We start from the raw sequence: 25559 nt of genomic DNA, 5'->3' as shown, positions 1-25559 counted from the left end.
AGGTGAAATTAAGGGGCGAACTAGAGCAAATACAGAGCAAAGCTCTCATTCAGTAGAATCCTTAATCTTCTAGTCTTTACTTTAACTAACAAAACAAAATGGCTGTAAAACTTCAGTGCCTCTCCTCTAGGCAGTGCTGGCCTTCACTTTGTAATCCTCACTCCCTACTGGGCACAGAAGATGGATAAGGGACACTTATCTCACTACCACTTGGCCTGAAGGCAATTTCCGTGGGATGTGTTACAAATGAGCTTGAGCTGAAGTTACAAATCACCAAACTAACCTGTATCATGTCCTCAGGGAAAGTATACCCCAGGATTTAAATGGACAGTGGAGAATACCACATAAAGAAACAATTAGAAATAGCCAGAACCTCAAAACTCAAGCATTCTTATACACAAAGTCCATGGTCAACAGGCAACCCTGAAAAACCCTGGACTACCTCTGGGTTTCTGTTATGTTCAGAGAACATGGAGAAAGTCTTAAAACTACAAAAGAGTTTGCAAAGAAGCCACAAAAAGAGTTATATAACAGTGATGTTGTCCCTCCTACAGGGGAAGGTTCTGTCCTATGTTTTTTTCCACAAGCTCAGGGTGAACTTTTCCATTCTCCTTAGAGAGACAGGCACTAGTTTTCTAAACTCAGGGCAAAGTATAAGGTTTTCCGAACTCAGACTACAAAACACACAAAACAAAGATTCCCCTCAACCCAAATATACTCTTAAATAACTTGGGTAATATCATGTGCTGTTATCTACATTAAATTCTACTGTTTAGTATCAGTACAGGGCTTTCTTGTTGTTTTGGGTTCTTTTTCTGCCATAAGAAATATGAAGCAATAAGGTGTATGAATTAAGTGGAAACTACTATGAATGAGAAACTGGGAGCTGTAGTATCATAAATGAGAAATTTGGAGCTATGAGACTATGAAAAGTAGTTCGGAAAATAAAATCAAAAGGTTTTTTCAGCCCCAAGTGAAAGAGTCTATCGATTACAAACGAAAAAGCTGTGGGTAACCACATCACCAGTGGTGCTCAGTATTAAGGAGTTAAATGAGCAGCAGGCAGTACAAAATGTATTTCCCCACCACAGGATTTAACTAATCCTGCTAAGTAACAATTAGATTACAGAATGGCATTTGTATTATACCCAATGTAATTCTTTTTTCATCCCTTACTCTAATATTTACCTAAAGTTAAGGCATTTATAAAAAACTAAAGTTAAGGTGTTTGTACAAAAAAATGTTTTTCCTGTGAAAAAGTCTGAAGTTTCAGAAAAATGTGTACACACGAACTTGGATCCAGAGGCCAACAGAAGAAAAGAAGTCCAGTCAAGCCTGAGCTGGCCAACTTAAACCACAACCAGAAACAGCCTTTCCAGAACTGGTATGATGCGGTCTCTGGGACCCTGCTGCTCGGCACCTAGCACAATGGAGCAGGTCCTTCAGTTTTTACAAGCAAGGAGAACATTTCAAAGATCTCAAGGAATGTGAAGGCCTGCCAGTCCAAAAGCATAGATAGAAGCTTTTCTTCTGAAGTTAGCTGACTAGCTAAGCCAGGGGAAAGGTATTCCATTGGGAGGCTACAAAACACTCCTTTGAGTGTCTGGCTACCAGTTTGAATAAAGAAGAGAAAACCAACTGGACATTTTCTTTTTCTTACCTCTTCCAGCCTCCGCCTCTGTTCTTTCTGCTGCTCAATCCGTTTCTGCCTCTCTGCCAGCAGCTGCCTTTTATATTCTTCCTGCTCCCGGAGCTGCTGCTCCTGTAGTAACTGCTGTCTCCGAAGAGCCTCGGAACGTTCCTTGTTCTCCTGCTGCAGTCTCAGGAAATCCCGACGAAGCGTTGACTCACCAGGCACGTTGACGATAGAGCTGTAGGAAAAGGCAGAGCTTTCAGTTGTTCTCACAGATCACTCTGCCCTCTGGATGAGACAGCGGCCTCAGCATGCTACTCCATTTCTCACTCATCTTCTTAATGAGTTCCTTCCACTCTGGGATCAACCAATAAACCCACAGGAATAACTGTATCTACAAATCAATAGCACTATATCCTTCATCCGTTTCTGTCCGCGATGTTTGCGTGACAAGACATCTCTCTAACTCTGGAGTCTCACGTCAACTCAAACTCTGTAAAAGCAAAGTTGAAATCCTCTTCTCCCACTTCATTAGTCCCTCTCTGACCACCTTATTTCCCACCAGTATAAGCAACATCACGTTTTGGGTCTGCCAGGATAGAATAATCGGAGTAATCGTCAGTATTGCCTTCCCTTCTTCTTCATCTGGTCCACCAAGTCTCCTCATGTATGCTCTCCCACTGCCTATTTTCAGAGTAAGCAGTTGAGCCCAAGTGGGTCCCAGGAATGAGCCACTGCACAGATAATAAACAGCATCATTCCTAGCTGGTCTTCCTGCTGAGAGCCACTGCTCTACTTCCAGTGTCCACAAATAACAGGGCAAATCAATCTTCTTAAACCACTCTCCCCTTCTATCATGCTCCTATCCAAAACAATTATATTTCTCATGAAATCGGTTCAAATTACTCCAAAATATTAAATCTCAAACGGATTCAAATATTCTCCTATGTAGAAGAAAAAGACATTTTGGAGTTTTATCAAAAGATTTTCTCATCTCTTCATGTGCTCTCTTCAAACCCCTATTGCCCACACATGGGTCTCCACAAGTCTCTCAACATGCCCCTCCAGCCTCATTTTGTTCAGGAAGTTCTGTGTAGCTAAAGCACAAAGGACTGCCAGGCAAAACCACTGTTAAAATTTTTAAATCCCATATCCCCTGAATAGTTACTATATGGTTCATACTAGCAAACCTTCAACCTTCCGCTTCACTGTACCTTGGGAAGCCACAGATATCCAAAACATAAACTAGCAGAAGGGTCGGGACATTATATACACTTGTAGAAAAATGCAATACTAGTAACCACACTTGTGGGAAGAACAAAACAAAACAAAAAACATTTTGGGAAAGACTGCAGTGTTTTTCAATGGAAGCCCTCCTGGCCTACGAGCAGGACAGCCCTTTGTGGGCTGCACAGCATTTACCATCCATGCCTCCTGGAACAGTAAATGCCAGTGGTAAGCTCCCTTTCCCCAGAACCAAACACAACCCTACACACTTCCAAATGACCAGTGGAGGGGAAAGAGGGCAATCTTGGTAAAGCACCACTGGATAAGAGGATCCAGAGGGGGAAAATGTTCATAGGAATCTTTCTAAGAATGAAGAGATTAAGGTACTGTCAAAGTACTTTAAGATTTCTTCGAACTACACAGGCATCTTTTGACATCCTGGCATTAGTGTGAAACAATGTCTTCATAAAGCAGGAAGCTGAATAGTAGTTTCATCATTACCTTGGCTCTCCTTCCTGCTCAGGCACTTCCTCCTCTTCTTCCTCACTCCCACTGTATTCATATTCGGTTTCATCTATGAAGGACAAGATAAATGGAACAGCTCACAAATCATGACACATGCATGTATAGGCAAGCATCTCCAAGAGCATTATGGCAGAAAATAAATGATATGTTCCTCATGAAAATAACCATATATACAGGGAAGCTGGGGGAAGAGCACGGTGACACCAATTCCCTGGGCCACCCTTATTCCCCATGGAAGAGCAGATTCCACTGCATTCAAGACAGTCCCTAATGGGATGCACTGGTGAGGGGGTACAGGGCTGTGAGAGGTGCTCTCAAGTTCTTGACACTCAAGAAAAGTGGCTCCAATGCGTCAGCAAATCAGCCAAGTCATCCTGATGCCAAAATGCAAAAGGGACTAACTGCCCAAACTAAGGCAATTATTAGGAGACATCATCTGGTTACTGTTGGCACTCAGGAAGCCACGCGGAGTGCAGAGAGAAAGGTCTGCAGGACAGATGAGTGACATGCAGGAGGTACTTGGAGCATTAAGAGACAAAATCCAATGTCCCCACAAATTACAAAGGTGAAGCCAGGGGAAAACCAGTGCAAAAACAATACAGCCATATAAGGAGAGACAAGATGCTCTTCTTTCACCACATTAAGCATAAGTGTCAATGTGAGCCACCTGTTTTCACTTCAGTAGGTTTCAAAGTGTTACCCCAAAGTAATAGACCTTGTACTAAAGGTCAGTACCTAAAATTTGAGTGAGCAATTTCATTCCAGAGAGCAATCAAAACTAGAAAGGTTGAAGAGACATGTAAAACAAATCTATTTACAAACAAAACCACATTTCTCACTTTTTTTCAGAGATACAGAAGTTTTTCAGAGATACAGAGATACTGGCAGAGAAACAGTTCTGAGAACTTAAAATGGGGTTTGGTCTATATTATTTATAATTCTAGATATACATATCTACAAGTTCATCAGTCTATATATACAACATTAGTTCTTTTCACTGAAAAGATCATCAAAACTGTATAATTTTAAAAACATAAAAATAGGTTGGCTTCCAAAGAAAATTCTAACCTAAGTAATCTTTAGACTCCTTTACAAAAGTAGTACTCTGTTATGTTTAAAATTCTATACTATGAACTATTAATTACTGACAAGAGGCCGAGGGTATCTGAAAGGTAAATGAAGATAAAGTGCTGCATAATTCCCATCCACAAATGTGCACACGAGTCCAGGCAGAGTACTCAGTAAATGCCTGGCACACAGCAAATGCTCCATGACTGTGAGCTATTATTAAGAAGGTACATACTGGGAAAATGATTCAATACACAAATAACCTCCCTCTCCTGCCCCCCCAAAAGCTTTGTTTTCAAACTTCAGTTCATTTGTTGTAACTACATAGGTTAACATATCAAACTTAATTACTTTTATAATGAATATATCAGAGAACCAAAAGTTGTTGTGAGCATCACTGATAATGTAGCTCTGAAGACTGAAAGGAACATGTAAAAGCTCAATACAGACCTACAAAGAGGACTGTGACCAAGTCTTTTAACTGCCTTGAACTTGCTCTTCTTAGTTCCTTTTTTGGCCTTGAAATTTAAACATTGAAAAAATTCACTGTCAAGATGCCAGTTATTCAAATGTTGTTCTGTAAAGTTATGGTAAGAATTCATAAAACAGAAAGATCAATGTGAGCTGGAGGCCTTGATGAAGGCTGAGTGAAGACAGTGGAGAAGTCTGAACTCCACCTTGCTGGACAGCAAGGAGACAGGGTGCTCCAGGCAGGTACTGGAGGCCATATAAAGATACAAAACCAAGACACCAGGAACAGAAAGGAACATTAAATAATTAGCATGTTCACTTGTGCCGTGGTGACAGAAAAGTAGTCAGGCACACCATTAGTCCAAGCCTGGCCACACGACCTGCACAAAGTAAAGCAGTAAGAAACCCAGAGGGTTCTCAAGCAGGAGAGACATGCAGTGAACACACCGATGGTGACATTCACACCTGGTGCTCAATAAACCTTGAGTGACATGTTCAGAATGCGAATGCACACAATGAAGTAAAAAGAGCAGCAAAAGACATGTTCCTGAGGAGGAACAAGAGAAACATCCTTCTGTGCTGACCGGCCACAGTGGCGATTTATCTGGTGTCAGCTTGGTGATACACCACGCAGCTCTGGTCTACTCTACCTGAGCTGGGCTGGCGCTGAGGCTCATGGCTGACCTGCAGAGCAGAGGCAAACTATGCCAGCACCAGCCAAGGGAGCACAACCTCCGGGTTGGAAAAGGAGTAACCTATTCTTGTGGGCAAAAACCTCAAATATTATTTTAAGATGAAAAATAAAAACAGATTAATACCTTTCTCTCCTCTCTTCTTTCTGGTCCGGTCTATGTGGTCCTTAAGCTGGATTCTAACTTGCCTTTCATTTGGCTGATCCCTTATAAAAGGATGTTTCAGAAGCTGCTCTGTGGAGGGCCGCTGCATATAATTCTTCACCAGGCACCCTTCTATAAAACTAAAAAATTTCTTAGACCTGTAAGAGAAAAGATCATCAAATTTCTACTGCAAAGAGCAAAGCTCCAAAATACCAGTAAGTCTGAAACCATACAAGAGCTTCAGAGTTCACTGTGAACATTCTGCAAGTGCACAGTAAAACTGTTAGGAGCCCGGGACCGTTGTGGATAAGAAGGATCACTTACACATGGTCTAAGAGTTATACCATACCACCACCAACACACCACAAACAGAAAGCTTTGAAAGCAGTCAGATTTAAATGAAATAGGTTTAAATGTAATGTTGCTTATTAATCATTTAATCACAGGAGTAGAGAAGACAAGGGGGTAAAGGGAGGCTTTTGTGAAAATGAAGGCAGACAGGATAGTAGATGTCAGGAACCTGGAAGACAAGGATGGACACGGAGATAAGGAGCTGGACTGACTAAGTGCTATGGCTCTTGAACCTGTTAACTGACATTTCAGTAAGTTCTCTTTGCTTAATGTACAGACATAGAAATACATAATAGTTCTGAGGAGGGCAATGACTATCACAAACATTTACCCTACCAGCTACTTCTACTTGTCCCTGTTTCTCCATGCCTGGCTCATGATGACCCCCATTCACGACCTTGCCCAAGACACTTACCCATCCTATCATTTGAGACTAAGTGAAGATATGATCTCTTTAGGTAAGTCTTTCCTTGGTAACACTCCACCCCTACATGCCTAAAGTTAGGAGTCTTTCCTCTAGGGCTGTCTGCATTTAATAGACTATACGCTTCACGTTTATGTTTATCTCCCTGCTGGGGTACAGGTCAGGAACGGATTCCTACTTTTCCACTTGTCGGCAATGCCCAACACTGAGTGTGGGCAGACCACAAGACGTATGTAATAAATTTTTGTTGAATGAATGAGTTGTTCAGTTTTTAGTTCAGTTCTTTCTAATTACTTCACTACTTTTAATAATCACTTCTATTACCTTGTATTTCCATTCAAACGTACCATTTTTTTCAATTCAACAAATATTGAAATCTCAATTTACATATGTTTCTGCTAGGCTCTGTAAGAAATACGCATAGGAAATAAAGTGGAGGAAATCTATGTATGCAGAAATAGCAGACATGTACTCAAACCTACAGAGGAAGAAAGAATACTGCTACAGGGGGTTAGCCAGCATAAAAAGGTAGGATAGCTGATATTCTACAAGTGGGAGGGAGAAGCTACCATTCCAGAGTGAAAGGAACAACATGAACAAAAGTAGAAAAGTGTAAGGGAGTAATGAATCGTTTTCTGATGCTAATATAAAAAGTGGAAAAGAACAGAATAACAGGTCAGAGTCAGCTCAGAGAAGGGTCTTCAAAGTCATGCAGCGAAGTTGTGACTTTATTCTGGGGCTACTGAGGAACATGGAAGATTCTATAGTTGTAGTGGAACTTGCTCTAAAACAGAGACTCCTAAACTCCAATGTCCTCAAAGACCACTTTGGGAGTTTATTAAAAAATACAAATACTGGGTCACTCCTCAGACCTAACAAACCAGAAACACTTTGAGGTTGGAACCCTAAATTAAAAGATTCCAAAGACATTCTCACATTCCATGTCTACAAATTAACATTTGGGAATCAATGATCTGCACAAAATCAATTGTCAAGTTCTACAAGAAGAGAATTCACTGATCACTTCTCCAAAACCAGCAGTTGGAATTTACATTGGTGGATAGGAAGACAGCAATCAGAAAGGAAAAAAAACATTATGTTTGCAATCATCTCATTCTTTCAGAATACCTGGGTAAAATGACAGCAATGATGTAAATGGATGAAAATGCATCTAATCAACTCTAGAGAAAATGTGGTATAAGTATGCAGGAAGAATTTGTCGTCATCTACATCTGTCTCTTTACATGACTGTATTATACACAGAGTGGTTAATCTGAAACTGCAAGTAACAGACAGAATAATCAGAGTGGGGCCAACTGACAAGCCTTGTGAATTGTGAGGTACCCTGAAGACAGAGCATAACCTCCCTTTAATAAAAATAGCATTATTTGGTTTAGCTAGATAGTATTACCCCACCCCTAGAGCTTACTCCTTGGTGATGTCCTCCGTACACATTTGGTTTCCCTAGGGTTGGCCACCATTGATGTCCATAGTTATCATGTTTCAAGACAAGAGACCAAGTGGGGCTAAAATCTTGACAACTGTATGGCTTGAGAGAACTCTCTAAAAACTGGTAAGTGGAACTAGATAAGCTCAGTTATCTGGAGTTGACAGTGGTTAAAGACAGTATAAATAGAATGAGAAAACTCTTGCCAGCAGACAAAAGGTGGGGAAAGACAGTGAGGAACAGGGAGAAGCATGAAAGAAAAAAGTGAAAATACGTGTGTGCGTGTAATGTCCATAGATGGGAAAAGAAAAATCACAGAACATCAGAAGATGAGCAACAAAGAAGAGCAGAGTAATGACTAAAAGACCAAATCCAGAACAGAACTGAGATCTTTCACATACTTCAGAATTAGAGTCAGGAATGTGAGAGGAAATAGCACTCATTGAAAAAGGAGTGAAAATAGTTTCAGAAAGGGAAAAAAACACGGTAGTAGTAGGTGGGCACTAGTGAGACAGATGTGCCCCGGAAAACAGGAACAGAAAAAGGGGTGAGGGCCCACATGCATGAGGAGCCTGAGTGGAGACAGAAGTGAGAGGAAAGGACTCAAAAAAAGTCAAGGAGGAACAAGGGAGCATCATTCTCAGGTGAAAACAAAGCACTACCCTCTCCCTTAAAGACTTTTAAAACTAAACCAAACCAACACTTTTCCACACCGATACAATTCTTAAAGCATTCACGAGGAAGGTCACCATCATCTCCCTTCACTGATAAGCGACTGTGGTTTAGCAAGTGTGTGAGAGCTGCAGGGAGAAAGAAAGGTGGCAGCCCAAATAGAGGACCATTCCTCTCATTTCTGAAATGAAAAAAGATACAAATAATTTCAACGTTTTGTAATAATTACAGTTAAGTGCCTCCATTCACGTTCAAATCCTATTGTACGTACCCGAGGAACTACAAACGCAGTACAGCTTCGCTTTTTAATGTGAAAATGCTTCGAAATATACTTAAAAGTGGGCTTAAATATTAAAATAAAACTTTTTTTCTTTAACCATGTTACAGTATTTCATGTGGTCGCTTGTTACTATTTTGTAATTGAAGGAAAATTTATCAAGAGAAAACCATTTTAACTGGTGTTTCAGTGTCCTGGCTCTTATGTTCTTTGGGAATGAAAATGGCCACAATTTTGCCTTGGTGTGAAACTGAAAAGGAACAGTTTGTTTTAAAAAAGGAAACAACAACAACAACAACAACAACAAAAGCATACATAGCTTACCATTTTTTTGACTTCAGCCTGGGAGGAGGGTTTCTGGGAATGAGAAACAGTGCTCTCATTGGATGCATGTCACAGAGAGCTGGGGAGAGGAGATGGTTGTGTCAGTACGGCACTTATTTTACTTATTTTTAATTTCTAGGGCTCACTCTAAATATCAAATGTGCTGTCCCATCATCTGACTGATAATCTTTATGTCAAGCAGTTTAGATATCCAGCTATGAACCCTAGGATATACCTTGAATTTCCCCTTTTTAAACACAGCAAAAGATAAGGAGGTCAAGAGCAACAAGAAGAACATACAATTTCAAATTGACATTGGAAAGTTTTCATAAATCAGAGATAAACAAGGATTCAAAGTCTTAAAAGAGTGAATAGCTTAAGTTTCTAAACCATCTATAAGATCTCTATGAAAATAATTTTGTCTTAGGGTCACTGTGAGGATTAAATCCGATGCTGCTTGAAAAGGCATTCACATAGCGCCTAGACATGGCAATAAGCCCAGTGAAGCCTCCAGAAATGTTAACTGTTCTTTTGCTGCAGCCACTGTTACTAGGAAGGAACAACGACGAGAGAATAAAATGGATTGTTTGATCTTGTGTATTTACAGTTTATATATCTATCACTTGTCCATAAAGGCATAGCAGGTATAAACACACATATTAGTATGTCACAATAGGTAATGTGCATTTTTGTGTGTTTATTTACCTTCGTAAGAATCTTACAAGGCAGCTGAGAAATGGGGGCCAAGAAGACAATCTATTCCCACTGTGAAAGAAAACTGAAACAAAGGATCCGGCAACACATCCCTGTCTCAGTTCCTCAGAGGGAAACATGAGGAAACATGGTGTTCAAGACTGACATCCAATTTTTTACCGGAAACTATTTTTTAGCCATTGGAAATTTTTTTCATTCATTCAACAAATATTTATTCAGCAGCAACTATGTAGCATGACAGGCATACATTCTTTGTGTATCCCATTTTTTAGGAGGATCAGCAAATAACGCTATTTTGTCCCTTTGTTCTCGGCAATTCTACCCATTTCTGCTCAAAAATCGATTTTATGAAGTTGTCATTGATTTAACCAAAAGGAAGAAGCAAATTTCACACACACAAAAAATTATTCTACAGATAAAAACTCAGGCCTCTATTTGTAAAGTAATAACATAAGTATTACTAAAATGTCATGTGTTAGGACCAGTTTCATGTGTTAGGATTTATTTTCACTACAGTTTAAATGTGAAAAGAAAAATTACTGTCTGTTACCTGATGTCTGCATAATTTCAGGTCACACATCTAAATACAACTTACATAAAAGATTAAATGTAGCCTGCAGACTTCAGGGATCTTCAAAAGGAAGAGTGGATGCCAAGAATCCTTTTACACCTAAAACTTCACTGTACTTATGATTGTTTCCACTAAATGTCCCACCAAGAAAGGCTTTATCCATGAAGTTGTTCTTTTTGAAGCCTTGAGACTAGTTTTAAGTCACATAGAACAACTGGGCTAAAAAGGAAAAATACATTACTTACGGGGAGCACCTTCTGCCATTTCAATGGCTGTAATGCCACAAGACCAAAGGTCACTCTGCAAAAATAAAACAGTGTGTTACAGCTACTGGATGAGATAGGAAGCCACTAACTTATCACTGCTGATTAGTCACACTAATGATTTAAAGACATTTTTTGGTATATAAACTGAAAAAAAGCTTGCCAGAAAATTAAAAGCATACACACATATGTAAGAATACTTTCCAAATAAATGAATGAAAAAGTAAATATAAAGTTGATTTGTTGATTAGAACCACTCGCATCTATGACTGAACTAGAGACGGTCCATGTAAAAGCTTCTTGGCCACTGCATGCTCTGTTGTTCAGTGTGTCTCCTCATTTCTTTATGTTCAATCATTTAGACTCCTGGCCCAGATTTATGTTTAATTTTATGATTTATGTAACTATCTCAAACTTAATTAAGATGTTAAAATTTTAAAGGCTAACTTGAAACTAATATATACTTTATGTTAATTATACTTGAATTAAAAAAATAAACTTAAAATAAAAGTTTATAGGCTAGAAAGGCTTCTTTATAAAAGGTCCACAGTTGAATGGACTAACTGTAATTGCAGTGCTGAGCCTCTCCACTCTTGCCTCAAACTTAATAAGGAGTGAGCAATAAGCTGCCTTTCTATGCATGGAATCTCTTTTTCTCAGTCATCTGAAATATTAAAATTTTAACTTTATTCCCCAGTCAAATACAAGTTCCATGAGAGCATTTTTGTCTGTTTTATGCACCTTTGCTTCCCCCAACCTGTGACTGGCATGTGGTGGGACTCAATAAACACTGGCTGATGAATGATCGAATCAAGTTTTATCAGCCAATTTCTTAAAATCCAAACCAGATTTTTAAAAAGCAGACAATTGGGTAGTTATTATCATTAGCATTCTTTTGTTTATATGCTATATTCTAATGAAAGATTTACTTAAAGTTGCTCAGTTTAAGCATTTTCTAAGTAACCTATAATTATGTTACACAATTCAAACACGTTTGATTACAAGAAGAAGGATAGGCCCACAAATTTCTCCCATATTTTGATGAGGTTTTCTACACTGTAGAACGCAAAGAAAGGGCTTCACCCATCTTGACCCAGGGACTAAGCTCAGAAGCACCAGTGGCAGGATATACAGATGTTCAGGCGCCCTGGTGTGATGCGGCACAAACCACAGCCATCTCCGGAGGCAATCCTGCCTTAGGTTTTTCTTGATACTAATGAAATGTCTCCAGTTTATTAGAAACAAGATGCCTTAACAAAGATGGTAAAGTTAAAATTCAAAACTGGAAGACAAATCTAGATGGTGGAATACTGCCTCTTCAACAAGTCAGTGTCATGAAAAAAAGGGGGAGGGGGGTGGCTTGTAGGCCTTGATTAAAAGATATGCAGTGGCCAAACAACCAAATACGGATGCCTTGTCCTATATTAAACACTCATTTGGATAAGCCAGGCATAAACCAGTTGGGTTTAATTACAAACTCTGTACTATGAAATTATTTTTAATTTACTTAAGCATGGTAATATTTTGGGCACACTGGAAAATGTTTTTGAAGATATGTAATAACGTAATAAAGAGTGAAAAGTCACACAGTATAGAATTTATTGTAAAATACTCCAGCATGTTTAAAATAAAGTAAAAATTCCTCCATATCATATGCTTAAAATGAGCCTCATTAATTGGGTATTTATTATAAATACCAAAATACACTGGTGAGTGTGAAGATATGAACTCAATTTTGAATACCGTCAACAGGTACATAAACACTCTGACTCATTTAATTACAGCAAGGGAATTTAAAAAAACTTCCGTAAACATTCAAACTGAATCTGATGATCAAATATGGGCTTTACATTGGAAATAAAAAAGTGCATTATTGATACAAGTCCCTAGAGGTCACTCTAATAATTTAAATGTATCTGTACACCAAATCAAAGCTGTAAAGCTCTTTAACAATACTCTAAAATTTCATATAGATGAAGCTATTGTTATATATATTCCAAAAACATCTGATTATATTCTTCAAGTTTAAAAGAATGGCAAACAAGGCAGAAGCATTTAATTTACTGATGACAAAAAGCTCTATGCATAAGACAGTGACTCGCATTGCCCTGAAAGCAGAATATTATTTAGTAAGGAGAACAGAGGTGATGGGGAATGAACAATAACAAGACGGCATCTCAACACTGTCCCAGAAAATCTGCACCTCCAACGAAGTCTCCAAGTCATCCTCACTGAAAAAGCGGTAAGCTTTCTGTAAGCAGAGCCCCCATCCCTCAGGAATGCCAGGGATCCAGCGAAGGACAACAAAGTAGGCGACTCTTACTCTGTAATCGTAGGTGGCATCTGGGTTCTCATCACAGGCAATGACCTCAGGAGCCATCCAGTAGGGGGTGCCTATGAATGTATTTCTCCTCCCAACCGTCCTGTCGAGCTGAGCACTCACACCGAAATCTACTGAGGGAGGGAGAGAAAGGAAGGAGTAGGACATGATTAGCAAATGAAGAAAGGTGAGGAGGAGGGATCTTCAGAGTAACCTCAAGGAGTAATACTTCATGGACATATAAACTCCTCAAGGCCACCAGCGTGGATAAGGAGCAGTCTCCAGAGCAGAGCCACTAAAATGACAAAATCCTCTACCAGTCTGCCAGCTCCTGGGAGGCTGGGACCCAGTCACTTCCCTGAGCTTCCATGACAGTGACCACCAGAGAGACTTTTGGATGAATTAGGACGTTCGGTGCTTGCAGGAAACATGCCCACGGACAAACAAGGTCAAGTCATAGAAAGCTCCAAGTTCAGGAGAACTAACACCCACATGACTTAGCTTCTGAGACAGCACTGACCACAGAAAGAGAAGAAAGCCACAAAGGTTATCTGGAAAGAACACAGTAATAAATTCAATAAAGAATCAAGCTATATCACAAATATACGAAGAAACACCCCTCAAAGTACCTGCGACTTTTCAATTTTTCAGAGTAACCCCTATATCCTACTCAGCTGACCAACGAAGGTGGTCTAGAGGAAAGTTCAAGGGTGGGAGGCAGAGCTGACACGAAAACCATGGTCTCTAATGGAATGTTTGCCAATGACATCACTGTATACTGCCATCACCCCTAGGAGGACTGCACGATGGTGGAAGAGTTTATGCAGAAGGGCCTACAGAGGACTGAGGTCACTCAGGGGAGTTGGGTTATAGATTCAACTTCTTTATGTACATTTCCTAAGATCACTCAGGAAGCCACCTGGCCAAGAGATGGGCTCACATGCTAAGGGCTCCTGAGACAGACACATGCATCAGGCAGCGTGTGCTGTTTGCAGCAACCCAGCAGTCTCAAGTGATCACCAAGTGATTACAGAGAATATCGCAGGCCTGGCACCAGCGGGCCAGTGCAGGGAACACACATAGCTTGCCGAGTCACTGGGAATGAGAACAATACAAGTGTCTCCTATTTTAGTTTTGGGGTTTATTTATTTATTAATTTATTTAATTTCTGAGAGAGAGAGAGAAAGAGCACGTGAGCAGGGGAGGGTCAGAGAAAGAGAGGAGACATAGAATCTGAAGCAGGCTCCAGTCTCTGAGCTAGCTGTCAGCACAGAGCCCGACACGGGGCTCGAACCCACAAACCACGAGATCATGACCTGAGCTGAAGTCAGACGTTTAACCAACTGAGCCACCCAGGCGCCCCTCCTATTTTAGTTTTGAGGGGACTTCCCAAATGGGCACACTATTCCTCCACAGACGACCAATAAATGCAGGTATTATGCAAGAAAGCAATAATGAAGATTTTAAGGTGTAACTATGATGCATAAGATTTTTAAAAGATGGAGTAGACCCTTAAAAATAGAAAGAATTTTTCTGTGTGATGCCTTAGTGGAAGAAAACTTACTGCTAATTCTGTCTAAAAATTTGACAGAACCATTATATAAAAGTGGGACTGAAAAAAGTTCAAATCCAGGTAAGGGAAACAGGAAATATAGAAGAACCATTATAAAATCATCTCCAGGAAAACACTTTGGACTTCATCCATTTACACATCCACACATAAATTTATTGAGCACCTACTACATCTAAGCTAGGTGACAGATAAGAATGCTTTCGTAAATAAAACTATCCTAGTTGCTACACTCCCAGAAATTATTCTGGTAAAGAAGTCAGAAATATAGTTAAACAAATAGCTGTGTAATTATAAACTGTGATCAGTATTAATAAGGAGACAAGCAGTGGGACCCAATAGAGATCAGAGGGTCTGGGAAGGCCTTTGAAGTTGAGGAAAAAACTGCAACTTCAAAACTGTTCCCAATTGGGAATAGTGTATGCAAAGACCCCGAGGGAAAGTCTAAAGAAGTTTAAAAATGAGTGAACTGAAGAAGAGAGAAGTAAGGATGGTCACAAAGTGGGGCTGGAAAATAGTAGGAGCCATGGCTTTTTATGGGCCATGGTACGAAATGTACATTTTATTCCAGGTGAAAAGGAAGCCACTAACAGTCTTTTAAGGAAGAAAGTGATGGGATCTGATTTAAACAGTAGTCTATTGTATGGCGAGCAGAACAGAGGAGAGAAGCATGGGGGAAGGGAGGCTGGAGCCAGACAAAGTAGTAAGCCCAGTTCTCACTTCTTAAGTAGAACAGAAAGATGAAATGTGGGTAACAGACTGAGTTTTTAGCTAAATGCTAATGAGGTAGGGAGAGTTGCTGGTCTGCACCAGGGGCAAGTATTAGATCACGTGACACGCGCATCACATACCAAGTTTCACCTCAGCATTCTCCGTCAGCAATACATTCTGGCCCTTGATGTCCCGGTGAATCACATGATGGATATGAAGATGCGCCAGTCCCTGAAGAGGAGAGACAGATTTGAATTTTAGTTCTTTGTTGCTGCAAATAGCCAGGAACACACTTTTCATAACAAAATGCATGCCAAAAGTTTTATGAACCATATTTGGAACATAATATAATTCAATCTTGGTACATTTCCGTAAAGACATCACAGTAGTACCGCACAAACAGAAAGACGTACCCATTCCCCAGTTCCAATGGGTTAGGTCCCCTGTGTGAGCAACATCACCCGTTTCTAGCTGCTCCTTGAAGATATGCTCTAGATTACCATCTGCAGTTTCTCTGCTGTAATTTGTGCTATTTGTGTACAGGGTGGTTCCTTTCCCACGCTACACATCCATCTTTCAGTGGGTGACCCCATGGGTATATTTGAACTAGACCCATCCCAGGGGAAAAGCAAAGAGCCAGAGAGGGTTTCAAGTCTGGCTGTTGAACACTGCCTAGTTTTCCCACCACATGGTGGGAAATTGCTAACTGCTGATCAATCCCACCTCCACGCCAGCGTAAAAAAATTCTGCCATCGAAAGAGCTTTATGTTCAAATAAAATATCCTTCCTTCCCAAGGAAATAAACCCTACTAGGCATATAGCATTTTCTGATGACCTTGTATCTGGAGTGAAGCCCAAGAGCACATCTCTTAAGAGAGGTGGTGGGAGAACAAAAACACATTCTGCATCCAACAGATGCCTGACAGAAAAAAATGTGTCATTCTCACAACTCCTGTACTTCTTCTGTCTTCAGCTAGAGAAGCCAAATCTGTAGGCTGTCTCCTGAAGATACAAGCAACCTACTTATTCTGAAATGTCTCAACTCAAAAAGGCCAGATCAGAAGTAAAGGTTTATTTAATTTTCTGGCTTGATTTTTTTTGTGTAAGGTTTTACTTGTTATCATTACTGTGTAGGATAGGTGTTAAATATAACACCTATCTAGCTGCTCTAGAATACTAATTTTTCTAGCACAGGGGGTTTCTAAACAATAATTTACTAGTCTGCATATAAAGCAGAAAAGAGCTTACTTGATGGCCCTGTTTATCTACCCTCCCCCCCACCCCGGATGTGCAGTGTTACACCACAAAGCACTGACTAGAGAGAAAAGGCACTAAAAATACATGGTATGTTAGTGCTATAGTTAGGAAGAAAATCTCTCCTTTCAGCATGGCAGAATTTTGAACAGCAAAGAAAAACAAACAAACAAAAAGTAGCTTCCCTAATTCCTTCATAATCCCTACTTCTATTATTTCAGTTCATTTTATACTCTTTCACAGCCCCCTTCTTTTACTTTTACAGGATTACCTTAGCAACACAGAAGTATCTACATCTTCTCAAACAAATATGGCCTGCATGTACTCTTGTTTCTTACAAGCAATAAACTTTAAAAACATGTACTTCCTGGCCCTAATGCTAAAGGACTGATGTGTCTCCAGGTGAAACCACTCAAGGTGCCTCTAATAGCTCATAGGCAGTGTAAACTTGAGTTATGATTATTCCGAATGAGTACATCTTTCCCTGTATGAAGAGAAAGAATGCATGTTCAACTACTGCCATGCCAAAAGTTAGGCCACAATTATTCCTCCTTAGCAAAGATAAGTCCAAATATACACTAAATACCATCCTAGAGCAAATGCATCAATGTTTCAAAACCAGAAAACATTTCTCCTGTAACTCTATCTCATGCATGGACATAGAGCAAAGGAACATCGAAGGCTGTCCTTTAGTAATGGTCATGAAAGGCTCACAATGAATATCAGTTTCTACTAAAATGCATCAATGGCTGTGTAGACTGTAAATGTGGACGTGGGCTGGAATGAACATGCTGGCTTTGTTGATAAACGTTTGGTCAAGAGTTTCAGTGGGCCAAAGAGAACTTTCCTACTGATGTCTGAGGCCTACATGCTCATGACTCTCAGCCTTTTGGGGATCTTAACACAGTAACAGCCTATGAATCTAACATCTACTAAAGAAGGTAGACAAGTTTTGCTGCTGCAGAAATTAGCTAACCCAGCAGTGTTGTCTTTGAGAACCCAGGCTATCCACTTGGGCTGGCTGCCTTCCTTTTCCAGAACAGGAACATATTGCTTTCTCTTTACCAAAGTGGACTCAGTGGTTCCTGTGAAAAAACACACACTAGCCTGTGATGCACTGACTCTTTCAGAGGCTTGTTTTTAGTTCATTTAGACTTTGGTCGTAGAAAAAATTGCCATCCTAGATGAAATGTAAATGAAGGAGACTCTTGTTTCACGTACCCACTGAGGTGGAAAACATTTGATATATCTCAGAAGGATGTCCATTAAGCTGTTATGGCCATTCCAGGGCCTCAAACAACCTGGGTGTCTTTGAAATAATGTCTGAGATCAATGGAAGTAAAATAACTAAATATACTTACTACATGATCAGTAAAAAATGCTTGCCTGTGTACATAAAAACATGTTAGTTGTCTCTGATGACAGACATTTGACACCTAGGACATTTACACTAAAACCTACTTCTCTGCTTGAGAAATCCTACACTGGAATTATGTATAGAAATGATGTGCTTAAGTGTATGTTTATAATGGAGAACAAGGACAACAACTAATATTTACTGACAATCTGTTATGTACCCACAGTACATGAAATGACCTCATATATAACAACTCGTTTAATTCTTATAACAATGACATTTCTTCATAAGGTTGGTATCTAAATTTTACAGATGAAGAAAGTAAGTTCTTAAAGGGGAGTAACTTTGCCAGGGGTGTGTATTAGGTAAGTAACAAAGGCAGGACTCAAACCCACATCTGACTCACTCTATCACTGTTCTCTCCTGCGGACCACGCCAAGGGTTTTAGTTAATATAATAAATACATCTGCCCACTTGCTGAACTTCTTCACAGCAGCACAGGACGGGATACTTAGTTTTCCACTTTGACTCTGCTTTCAAAACTATAAAAGACAGGACTCTCATATTTTCTTAACGAAATCTGAGTGTGATGATAAAGAGAAGGTTCTCCCACCTCACCTTATGACTAGTTTTCTTATGGGAACTGCCTATTTTCAAGAGCTTCATAAAGTATCTAAAATAAAAAGGAATTCAAACTCATCTCTGTGAATTCTAGATGGCATTCTTTAAACCCGCAGTCTTCTAAGAAATTTAAATGTAAAAGTAGGGTAAATCTATCTATAAATAAAAAATACAGTAACCATTTATTAGCGAGAGAAGCATAAGAATCAGATTCCAGTTTAACTCCAGTCTTTATTCCTTAAATGTGGTGGGTAAATGAAATCCAAGCAAGTCATCCAAACATGTAGTTCAGGGGTAGCGCCACTGGGACAGCTGGCCAAGGGGAAGAGGCTCGCTGCCGGTAACCCACATGCACTTTCCAAGTGCAAACTACACAGGCCCTCTGCCTGCCGTGTCTGCGCAGCGCCACTCCTGAATGCGATCAGTTAGGATCTGCTAAAACAGTGCTTCAAGACGTTAACATCATAAACTGGCTTTCAAACGGCTATAAACAACATTAAACATTAGAACTTCCCCTCGTAAACACTGCAACAAATTCTCAGAGTTAATGCCAAAGTCCACAGGATGATTCTGAAAGCCAGTGTTTGGCATCATTAATATTGATTCATCAGCTTTAGATACAGGATTCCTATAAAAACAATAGTTAGAGGCTATTTCTTTTCCTTTGGATTTTCTTTTTAACACCTGGAGGATGAATTCAGGGAAATACAGAAAAACTATTTTTGTTTGAGTCTAGTTTCTTCAGATACTTGTCACAATCAAAACCATGATGTAGCTTAAACAATCAAAGCCAGCCAGTTATACAGAGCCCTTGGCTGTCATGAAAAGAACAATCTGTACAGTTATAGCTAATGCAAAGAAATACTTAAGGCTAGGAAAATGAAAATGGAAACACAAGACCATGTCCGAGGCATTACAGACTCTCCCTGCTCCTTACCCTCAGGATTTCTCTGGAGATGTAAGCTATCCAGTCTTCCTTGAGTGTGTTCCCTTTGGTGTTCTTCACAAGGTCTGTAATGGACCCAGCCCCGCAGAACTCCATAACAAGCTACAGGGCAGACAAGACACACCATGACATGCACATCCTAGCAGTCAGTGAGAGCATCACAGCTATCAGTACACACTGGAGGGAAGTCAGGAAAGCAGTCTAACCCCTTCTGCCTTCCCTAAAGAAGGGATCGTCTGGGTACATGATCATCTTGGAAGCATCCAAATTACTGACAGCTCGTTTCACCATTCAATTAATTCACTGTGTTATGTCTGATCCAGGAGATTTAAGAATTTCTGATATTTTACAGCACATCCCCACCCCCCCACTCCCACCCTAGTGCAGAGATTCTTAAGTGTTCTTCTTCTCTCATAAGCCTGTGGGCGTGGGAGGGCCACTGTGTCCTTAATCAGTGCCTAAGTATCAGAAATCTGACGGAAATACTCTAACATCTTCTCTCATTTGCCAGAGTCAAAGATGTTCTATCTTCCATACATTACGATTCTCAAACTTTCATATTAAGAGAAATGCTATTTTAAGCAGTGCATAATTTTAAAAATATGTTTACAATACCTAAATGTTTATACAATATGAACATAAGTATATTTTTTTAAGTACCTAGAAAATGGATTGAGCTATTCTAAAATTTTAACTTTGATTGGATTTGGGCAATAAAAATAAATTGTTTCTCTTTTGCCTTAATTTTGCAAATTTTCTATGATGAGTTTTTAAAAATTAGAAAAAGTATTTACCTTCCTGCTTTACAAATCCAGTACCTCAGCATAACTCATGTGATAACTATAGATCTGACAGCATGCCAGGGTCATCATCTTCAGTAAAGATGTGGTTCAGTAAAAGATAACACTGAATGTTTATCAGTTCTAGAAATTTCCCTGGAATTTACTGCTTTCAATTAGTTGTCATCAATATTATTAACAAATACTGTTTTAACTTTGTTTTCTTGTGATTTGTCCCTTTACTTCCAGGTGATAAAGAAGACAGATTTAGTTGAGCTTCCATACTAATTAATTTCCATAAATAAAGTTTTTATTTTTGGTTTTATTTTCAAGCTCCTAATTTCCTTGCTTTTTGGTTACATTACTTTTAAAACGTGCCATTTTATTCCTGAAACACGAAGATAACTTTTTTCCATGCAATGTGAAACCAACATAAAAATAAACTTTCAGACAATAATGTTTAACCTTTAACCAAGAGAGTCGAGGAAGATGCCAGGCACTACCCCCTGTGTCTTTGCTTTTTCCTCCCTCCCTCTGGAAGGTCCTTAATATCCTTCTAGTACAACTAAAGAGGAAACCCCACAAAATCCTCGGGGAACATTTGCCTACCCAGAGTTGGTCATCATGTCCTGGAGGGCTCTTTTTAATGAAAGCACCGTAATATGTTGCAATATTTCTATGATGAGAGTATTTCTTCAGCATATTTATCTCCAGTTTGATTTCTTCCTCTTCATCCTTAAGAAAAAAATAAAAATAAAATGTGCGGCTTTTGAATGATGTGCATGATTTTACTTTCCCCACATACAGGCAATAACACAAGTTCCCCGTCCCAGAGAGAGAGAGAAATACATTTCACTTTATCCTAGTGACAAGAAACTGGGGACTTTAACAGGACTCATCCTTTGAAATGTAATTACAAGCTATGCAAGAAATACAGAAGCATTAAGAGTTACAGATGTATATAAGAGGTAGCATGGAGCAGCTCTTCCATTAAGTATGATCTTTGAACCCTACTTTGCTCATCTGTAAAAATGGGAGAAAAAAAAGAGAACTGACTGATACTATTTCAACTAATTATAAGGAAAAGTTGTTTCTTTTCTAGAAAAGGTTTGTGTATGTAAATCATCTGGCACACCTAAGGCAGAAAAGCTTCCCCTGTTATAACCTTGCACAAAGCATTAACTTCTGGTGTAGCCACAGGCAGATTACTGAATATAGACTAACACTGCAGGCCCTGGATGGATGGCATGCTTAATGAGATCCACTACCCCAAAAAGAGATCCAGGTGAGTCTGGCGAGCCACAGCAATAAAACATCACTCAGTGACAGCAGGTTGTTTTAGACTTGGCTCATCCCCCAGCCTCTTGTTTTATTAAAATAAGATGAGCCAAGGAAGAAATGAAGAAGATCATGTTATAAAAGATCAGAAGGAGAATGAAAGAAACAGATGGTGACACAGGTGTGGAAAATAAAAATAAGTTGTCCTTGTGAATGGTGAGGGCTGCCAGTCTCCACCTTTCTCTGCCATACACCCCTGGGGCAGTACCTGCAACAGCATGGGCATCCTGTCCCTTGCTGCATACACATGACACAGAGAGGGTCTGCCAAACTACCTGCAGGGTTATGTTAAGTAAGATTTATGGACGGCATGAGAATGATGGGAAAGCAGAATTAAAGAGGAGAGAAGGTGGAGGAAAAGAGAAAAACAGCCCTGGAGAGAAAAGTGGCATCTGAGGGAAGATCTTTGGGGAAAAACTGGGTAATCAGACCTCTAGAATTCCCTTTACTACATATATTTTCAAAAGGAAATAATGACCAGTGCCCTAAAATGTCTTCATTTTTATAAACTGACATGCTCATTAGACTTAGAATTGATGTTCTTCCTTCTCCAGGAAAGACTCAGGGTTTTTGAGCAGTCAAGGTGTGCGTGAGTGTAAAAGACAGACAGTGCACGTGAAAGCACGTGCATGCACACAGGCTGAAGAAACCTACTATCACAGCCTCGCATCTCCAAACCCCATTCACAAGGCCTCATGAATCTTAAGTTTGGTTTTTAAAATACTGTTAAGATAAAAGCTACAACACTATTAATTAGATATTAGTGATGAGGCCAAGTGAAAAAAGAAAATTTCTCAAAATATAACTTCCAATTGTACACTACTGCTTTAGAAACCGAATATGTAACAAAACATGAAATTATCTTAGCACAATGATTCTTAAGATGGTGGCCTCCAGCTTGGTCCCCAATATATTAGAATATTACAGCATAGGGGCGCCTGGGTGGCTCAGTAGGTTAAGTGTCCGACCTTGGCTCAGGTCATGATCTCACGGTCCGTGGGTTCGAGCCCCGCGTCGGGCTCTGTGCTGACAGCTAGCTCAGAGCCTGGAGGCTGCTTCACATTCTGTGTCTCCCTCTCTCTCTCTCTCTCTCTCTCTCTCTCTCTGACCCTCCTCTGCTCCTGCTATCTCTCTGTCTCTCAGAAATTTAAAAAAAAGAAGAAGAAGAATATTACAGCATATTAATAGGCATAGCTGTCATGTGACTTTGGCAGATGGTGACTGCAAATACAGAGCAGAGTCACATGGCCAAGTAGAGTCCATATAACAATCTGTGTACTAATCCACATTAATAGCTTTATCTTATGCTCTTTCCACACGCTCACATACACACGCAAAGTGTATAATGACCACAACTTGCTAGCACACAGCACATGAAGCCTGCTCTATCCAGAGGTACCACAACTTACAACTCATTCCCAACAACAGTATCTGGGAGCAGTCCAGGACAATCCTAACGGGACTTGTCAAGATCAATAGGTTCCTAACAAAAAAACAGCACATGACTACGGCCAATACCAAGCTCCTGTTGGAAATGCACGCAGTGTCACTTCTGGAACAAGGGCTGTGGTTAAACGTGTTGTTCCCTGAAAAGTTAAACATCCCACTTTCCTTAAACTGGACTACAATTAGATGATGAGAAAGTCGGCTAAAGGTTTGATTTTTTTCTTTTCACCCAAAATTATCAATGCAGAAAGATCTGGGGTTGGGGCGCCTGGGTGGCTTAGTCGGTTGGGCGTCCGACTTTCGCTTGGGTCATGATCTCACGGTTCGTGGGTTCGAGCCCCGCGTCAGGTTCTGTGCTGACTGCCAGCTCAGAGCCTGGAGCCTGTTTCAGTCTGTGACTCCTTCTCTCTCTGACCCCGCTCATGCTGTCTCTCTCTCCCTCTCTCTCTCTCTCCTAGAAATAAAAAACATTTAAAAAAAAAAAAAAAAAAGAAAAAGAAAGATCTGGGGTATAAAGACTACACAAAACCAAAAAGAACAAGGATGAACTAAAATAGGAGAAAATCAAAATACTGATTTCAATTTTGTATTTGTAGCCAATCATGCCATGCAGTATGTGCATCTTAATGGGTTGCACAGATTTTGCTTTTATTGATTCATCCCTAACTACCTCCTTTCTGCCTCCCATATTGGCTAGATTATTCCAAGGGTCATTTTTCTGTATGATACTCTGCCAATAAGTTTCACTTCTTTTTTTTTTTTCTTTTCTGAGAGAGAGAGACAGCGTGAACAGGGGAGGATCAGAGAGAGAGAGGGAGATGCAGAAAATGAAACAGGGTCCAGGCTCTGAGCTGGCTGTCAGCACAGAGCCCGATGGGGGCCTCGAAGCCACGGACTGCAAGACCATGACCTGAGCCGAAGTCGGACGCTTAACCGACTGAGCCACCCAGGCGCTCCTAAGTTCCACTTCTTGACAGAAAGCAAATATTACCTACAATTCTCCCATGAGAAGCTTCCTATGCAATAATTAAGGATCACAATATACTTTGATTACTTTCGATATATTTTTTCTTTAGCAACATAAACCAGTGTCTTCTAGGATCTGATTTGTTCACCACTCTTTTTTTAAGGTTCATCTATTTATTTTTGAGACAGAGAGATAATCCTAAGCAGACTCCACACTCAGTGCAAAGACGAAAGTGGGGCTCAATTTCATAACCTTTGAGATCATGATCTGACCCAAAATCAAGAGCTGGATGTCTAACCAAATGAGCCACCGTTGTGCCCCTTTCCACCATTCTTTATAAGAATTAAGAGCTTCCAGAGGTACGTGATGTTTTTACAGCCCACGGAATTGAAATTCTTATGCATTCTATAGACTTAAAAATTCTCATAGGCTTAAATTCAGTGCTCCACTGGTATGAAAGACACTTAATATGCATAATGGTAAATACTGCTGGCAGATGATCACAGCACAATTTACTTAAATCTAAGATGCCACTAGATAGAGACACTGAAGTATTTTATGTAATGAAACTATGTTCACCATCAACCATAAGACATACACTGTAACATTTTAAAAATTGGGCCACATATTAGAAACAATGAAATATAAAAACAACTTAAATAAAGTTTGGCAACAGGTTTTCTAATATAACTGAAACGTCCAAGTATTATCCCAGAAATGCAGTAATCAGATCAATGCCAGTTGCCAGAATATTTCTAAGGTTTAAGTAGTCAAATCCTGGAAGTATATGAAACTGAACTACCAAAAATTTTGAGAGGAAACCATATTGGCCTCTCAAACTAGTATTTTAGGAAATCGTTTATGTATACTTTTAACATTCCTTCTCTTGCTTCTGATTTCAAAATAGATGACTATCATACATCTTATAAAATAAAAGGGCATTTTAGCAACACTAATTGTCATATAGTGATTAAGAGTGCCCACCTTGGAGAAAAAGCATCAGAAATGCAAAATCTATCAATGGCTTTGAGCCAACTACAACTGGAATCCTAAATTGACTAATGTATATATTACATGTGGTCTTTGGAGTAACAATGAACCAACTTTTGAATTCAAATTTCCCTTTGGTCATTAGTTAAATACAAGTTTGGTGGTCTCATTCCAACATTTAAGCATGTACACACCACCACACACACCATTTAGCCTGAGAAAATACAGTAGAAAACAGTCGAGGCAGGCTAGAACTGAAATTTAACAACAACCCCGTATATGAAAGGAAGCAGAAGAGACAAATCAACATGACCTAAGACTATATATCCCATCTGTCTAGACCGAGTCCAAATGACCCTGCCCTTCGTTCTCTTTAGGAGTCCACAATCATACACAGATGCAAAAAAAAAAAAAAAAAGTAACTAGATAACTAGAGAGAGGGGAGAGAGAGAGAAAG

The 25559-nt window shown here is 39.7% G+C and overlaps 1 protein-coding gene across 50 annotated transcripts in view; it reads right to left on the bottom strand.

Moving 5' to 3' along the window:
- MAP4K4 (mitogen-activated protein kinase kinase kinase kinase 4) overlaps positions 1-25559 on the bottom strand; it is a 188711-nt gene that overhangs the window by 49693 nt on the left and 113459 nt on the right. For all 50 annotated transcript variants that reach the window (XM_039253053.1, XM_039253066.1, XM_039253056.1 and 47 more), the window contains exons 4-12: positions 20971-21096; positions 19574-19684; positions 15545-15635; positions 13127-13257; positions 10786-10840; positions 9256-9334; positions 5743-5918; positions 3362-3434; positions 1661-1871 (exon numbers count right to left, since the gene is read on the bottom strand). In XM_039253053.1, coding sequence (XP_039108984.1) covers positions 1661-1871; positions 3362-3434; positions 5743-5918; positions 9256-9334; positions 10786-10840; positions 13127-13257; positions 15545-15635; positions 19574-19684; positions 20971-21096 — 1053 coding nt within the window. The remainder of the gene's footprint in view (positions 1-1660; positions 1872-3361; positions 3435-5742; positions 5919-9255; positions 9335-10785; positions 10841-13126; positions 13258-15544; positions 15636-19573; positions 19685-20970; positions 21097-25559) is intronic.

The sequence above is a fragment of the Hyaena hyaena genome, unplaced genomic scaffold (genome assembly GCF_003009895.1).
Source record: "Hyaena hyaena isolate Hyena2069 unplaced genomic scaffold, ASM300989v1 scaffold_438, whole genome shotgun sequence".
Classification (NCBI taxonomy): domain Eukaryota; kingdom Metazoa; phylum Chordata; class Mammalia; order Carnivora; family Hyaenidae; genus Hyaena; species Hyaena hyaena.
This window is presented reverse-complemented; position numbering and strand designations above follow the sequence as displayed.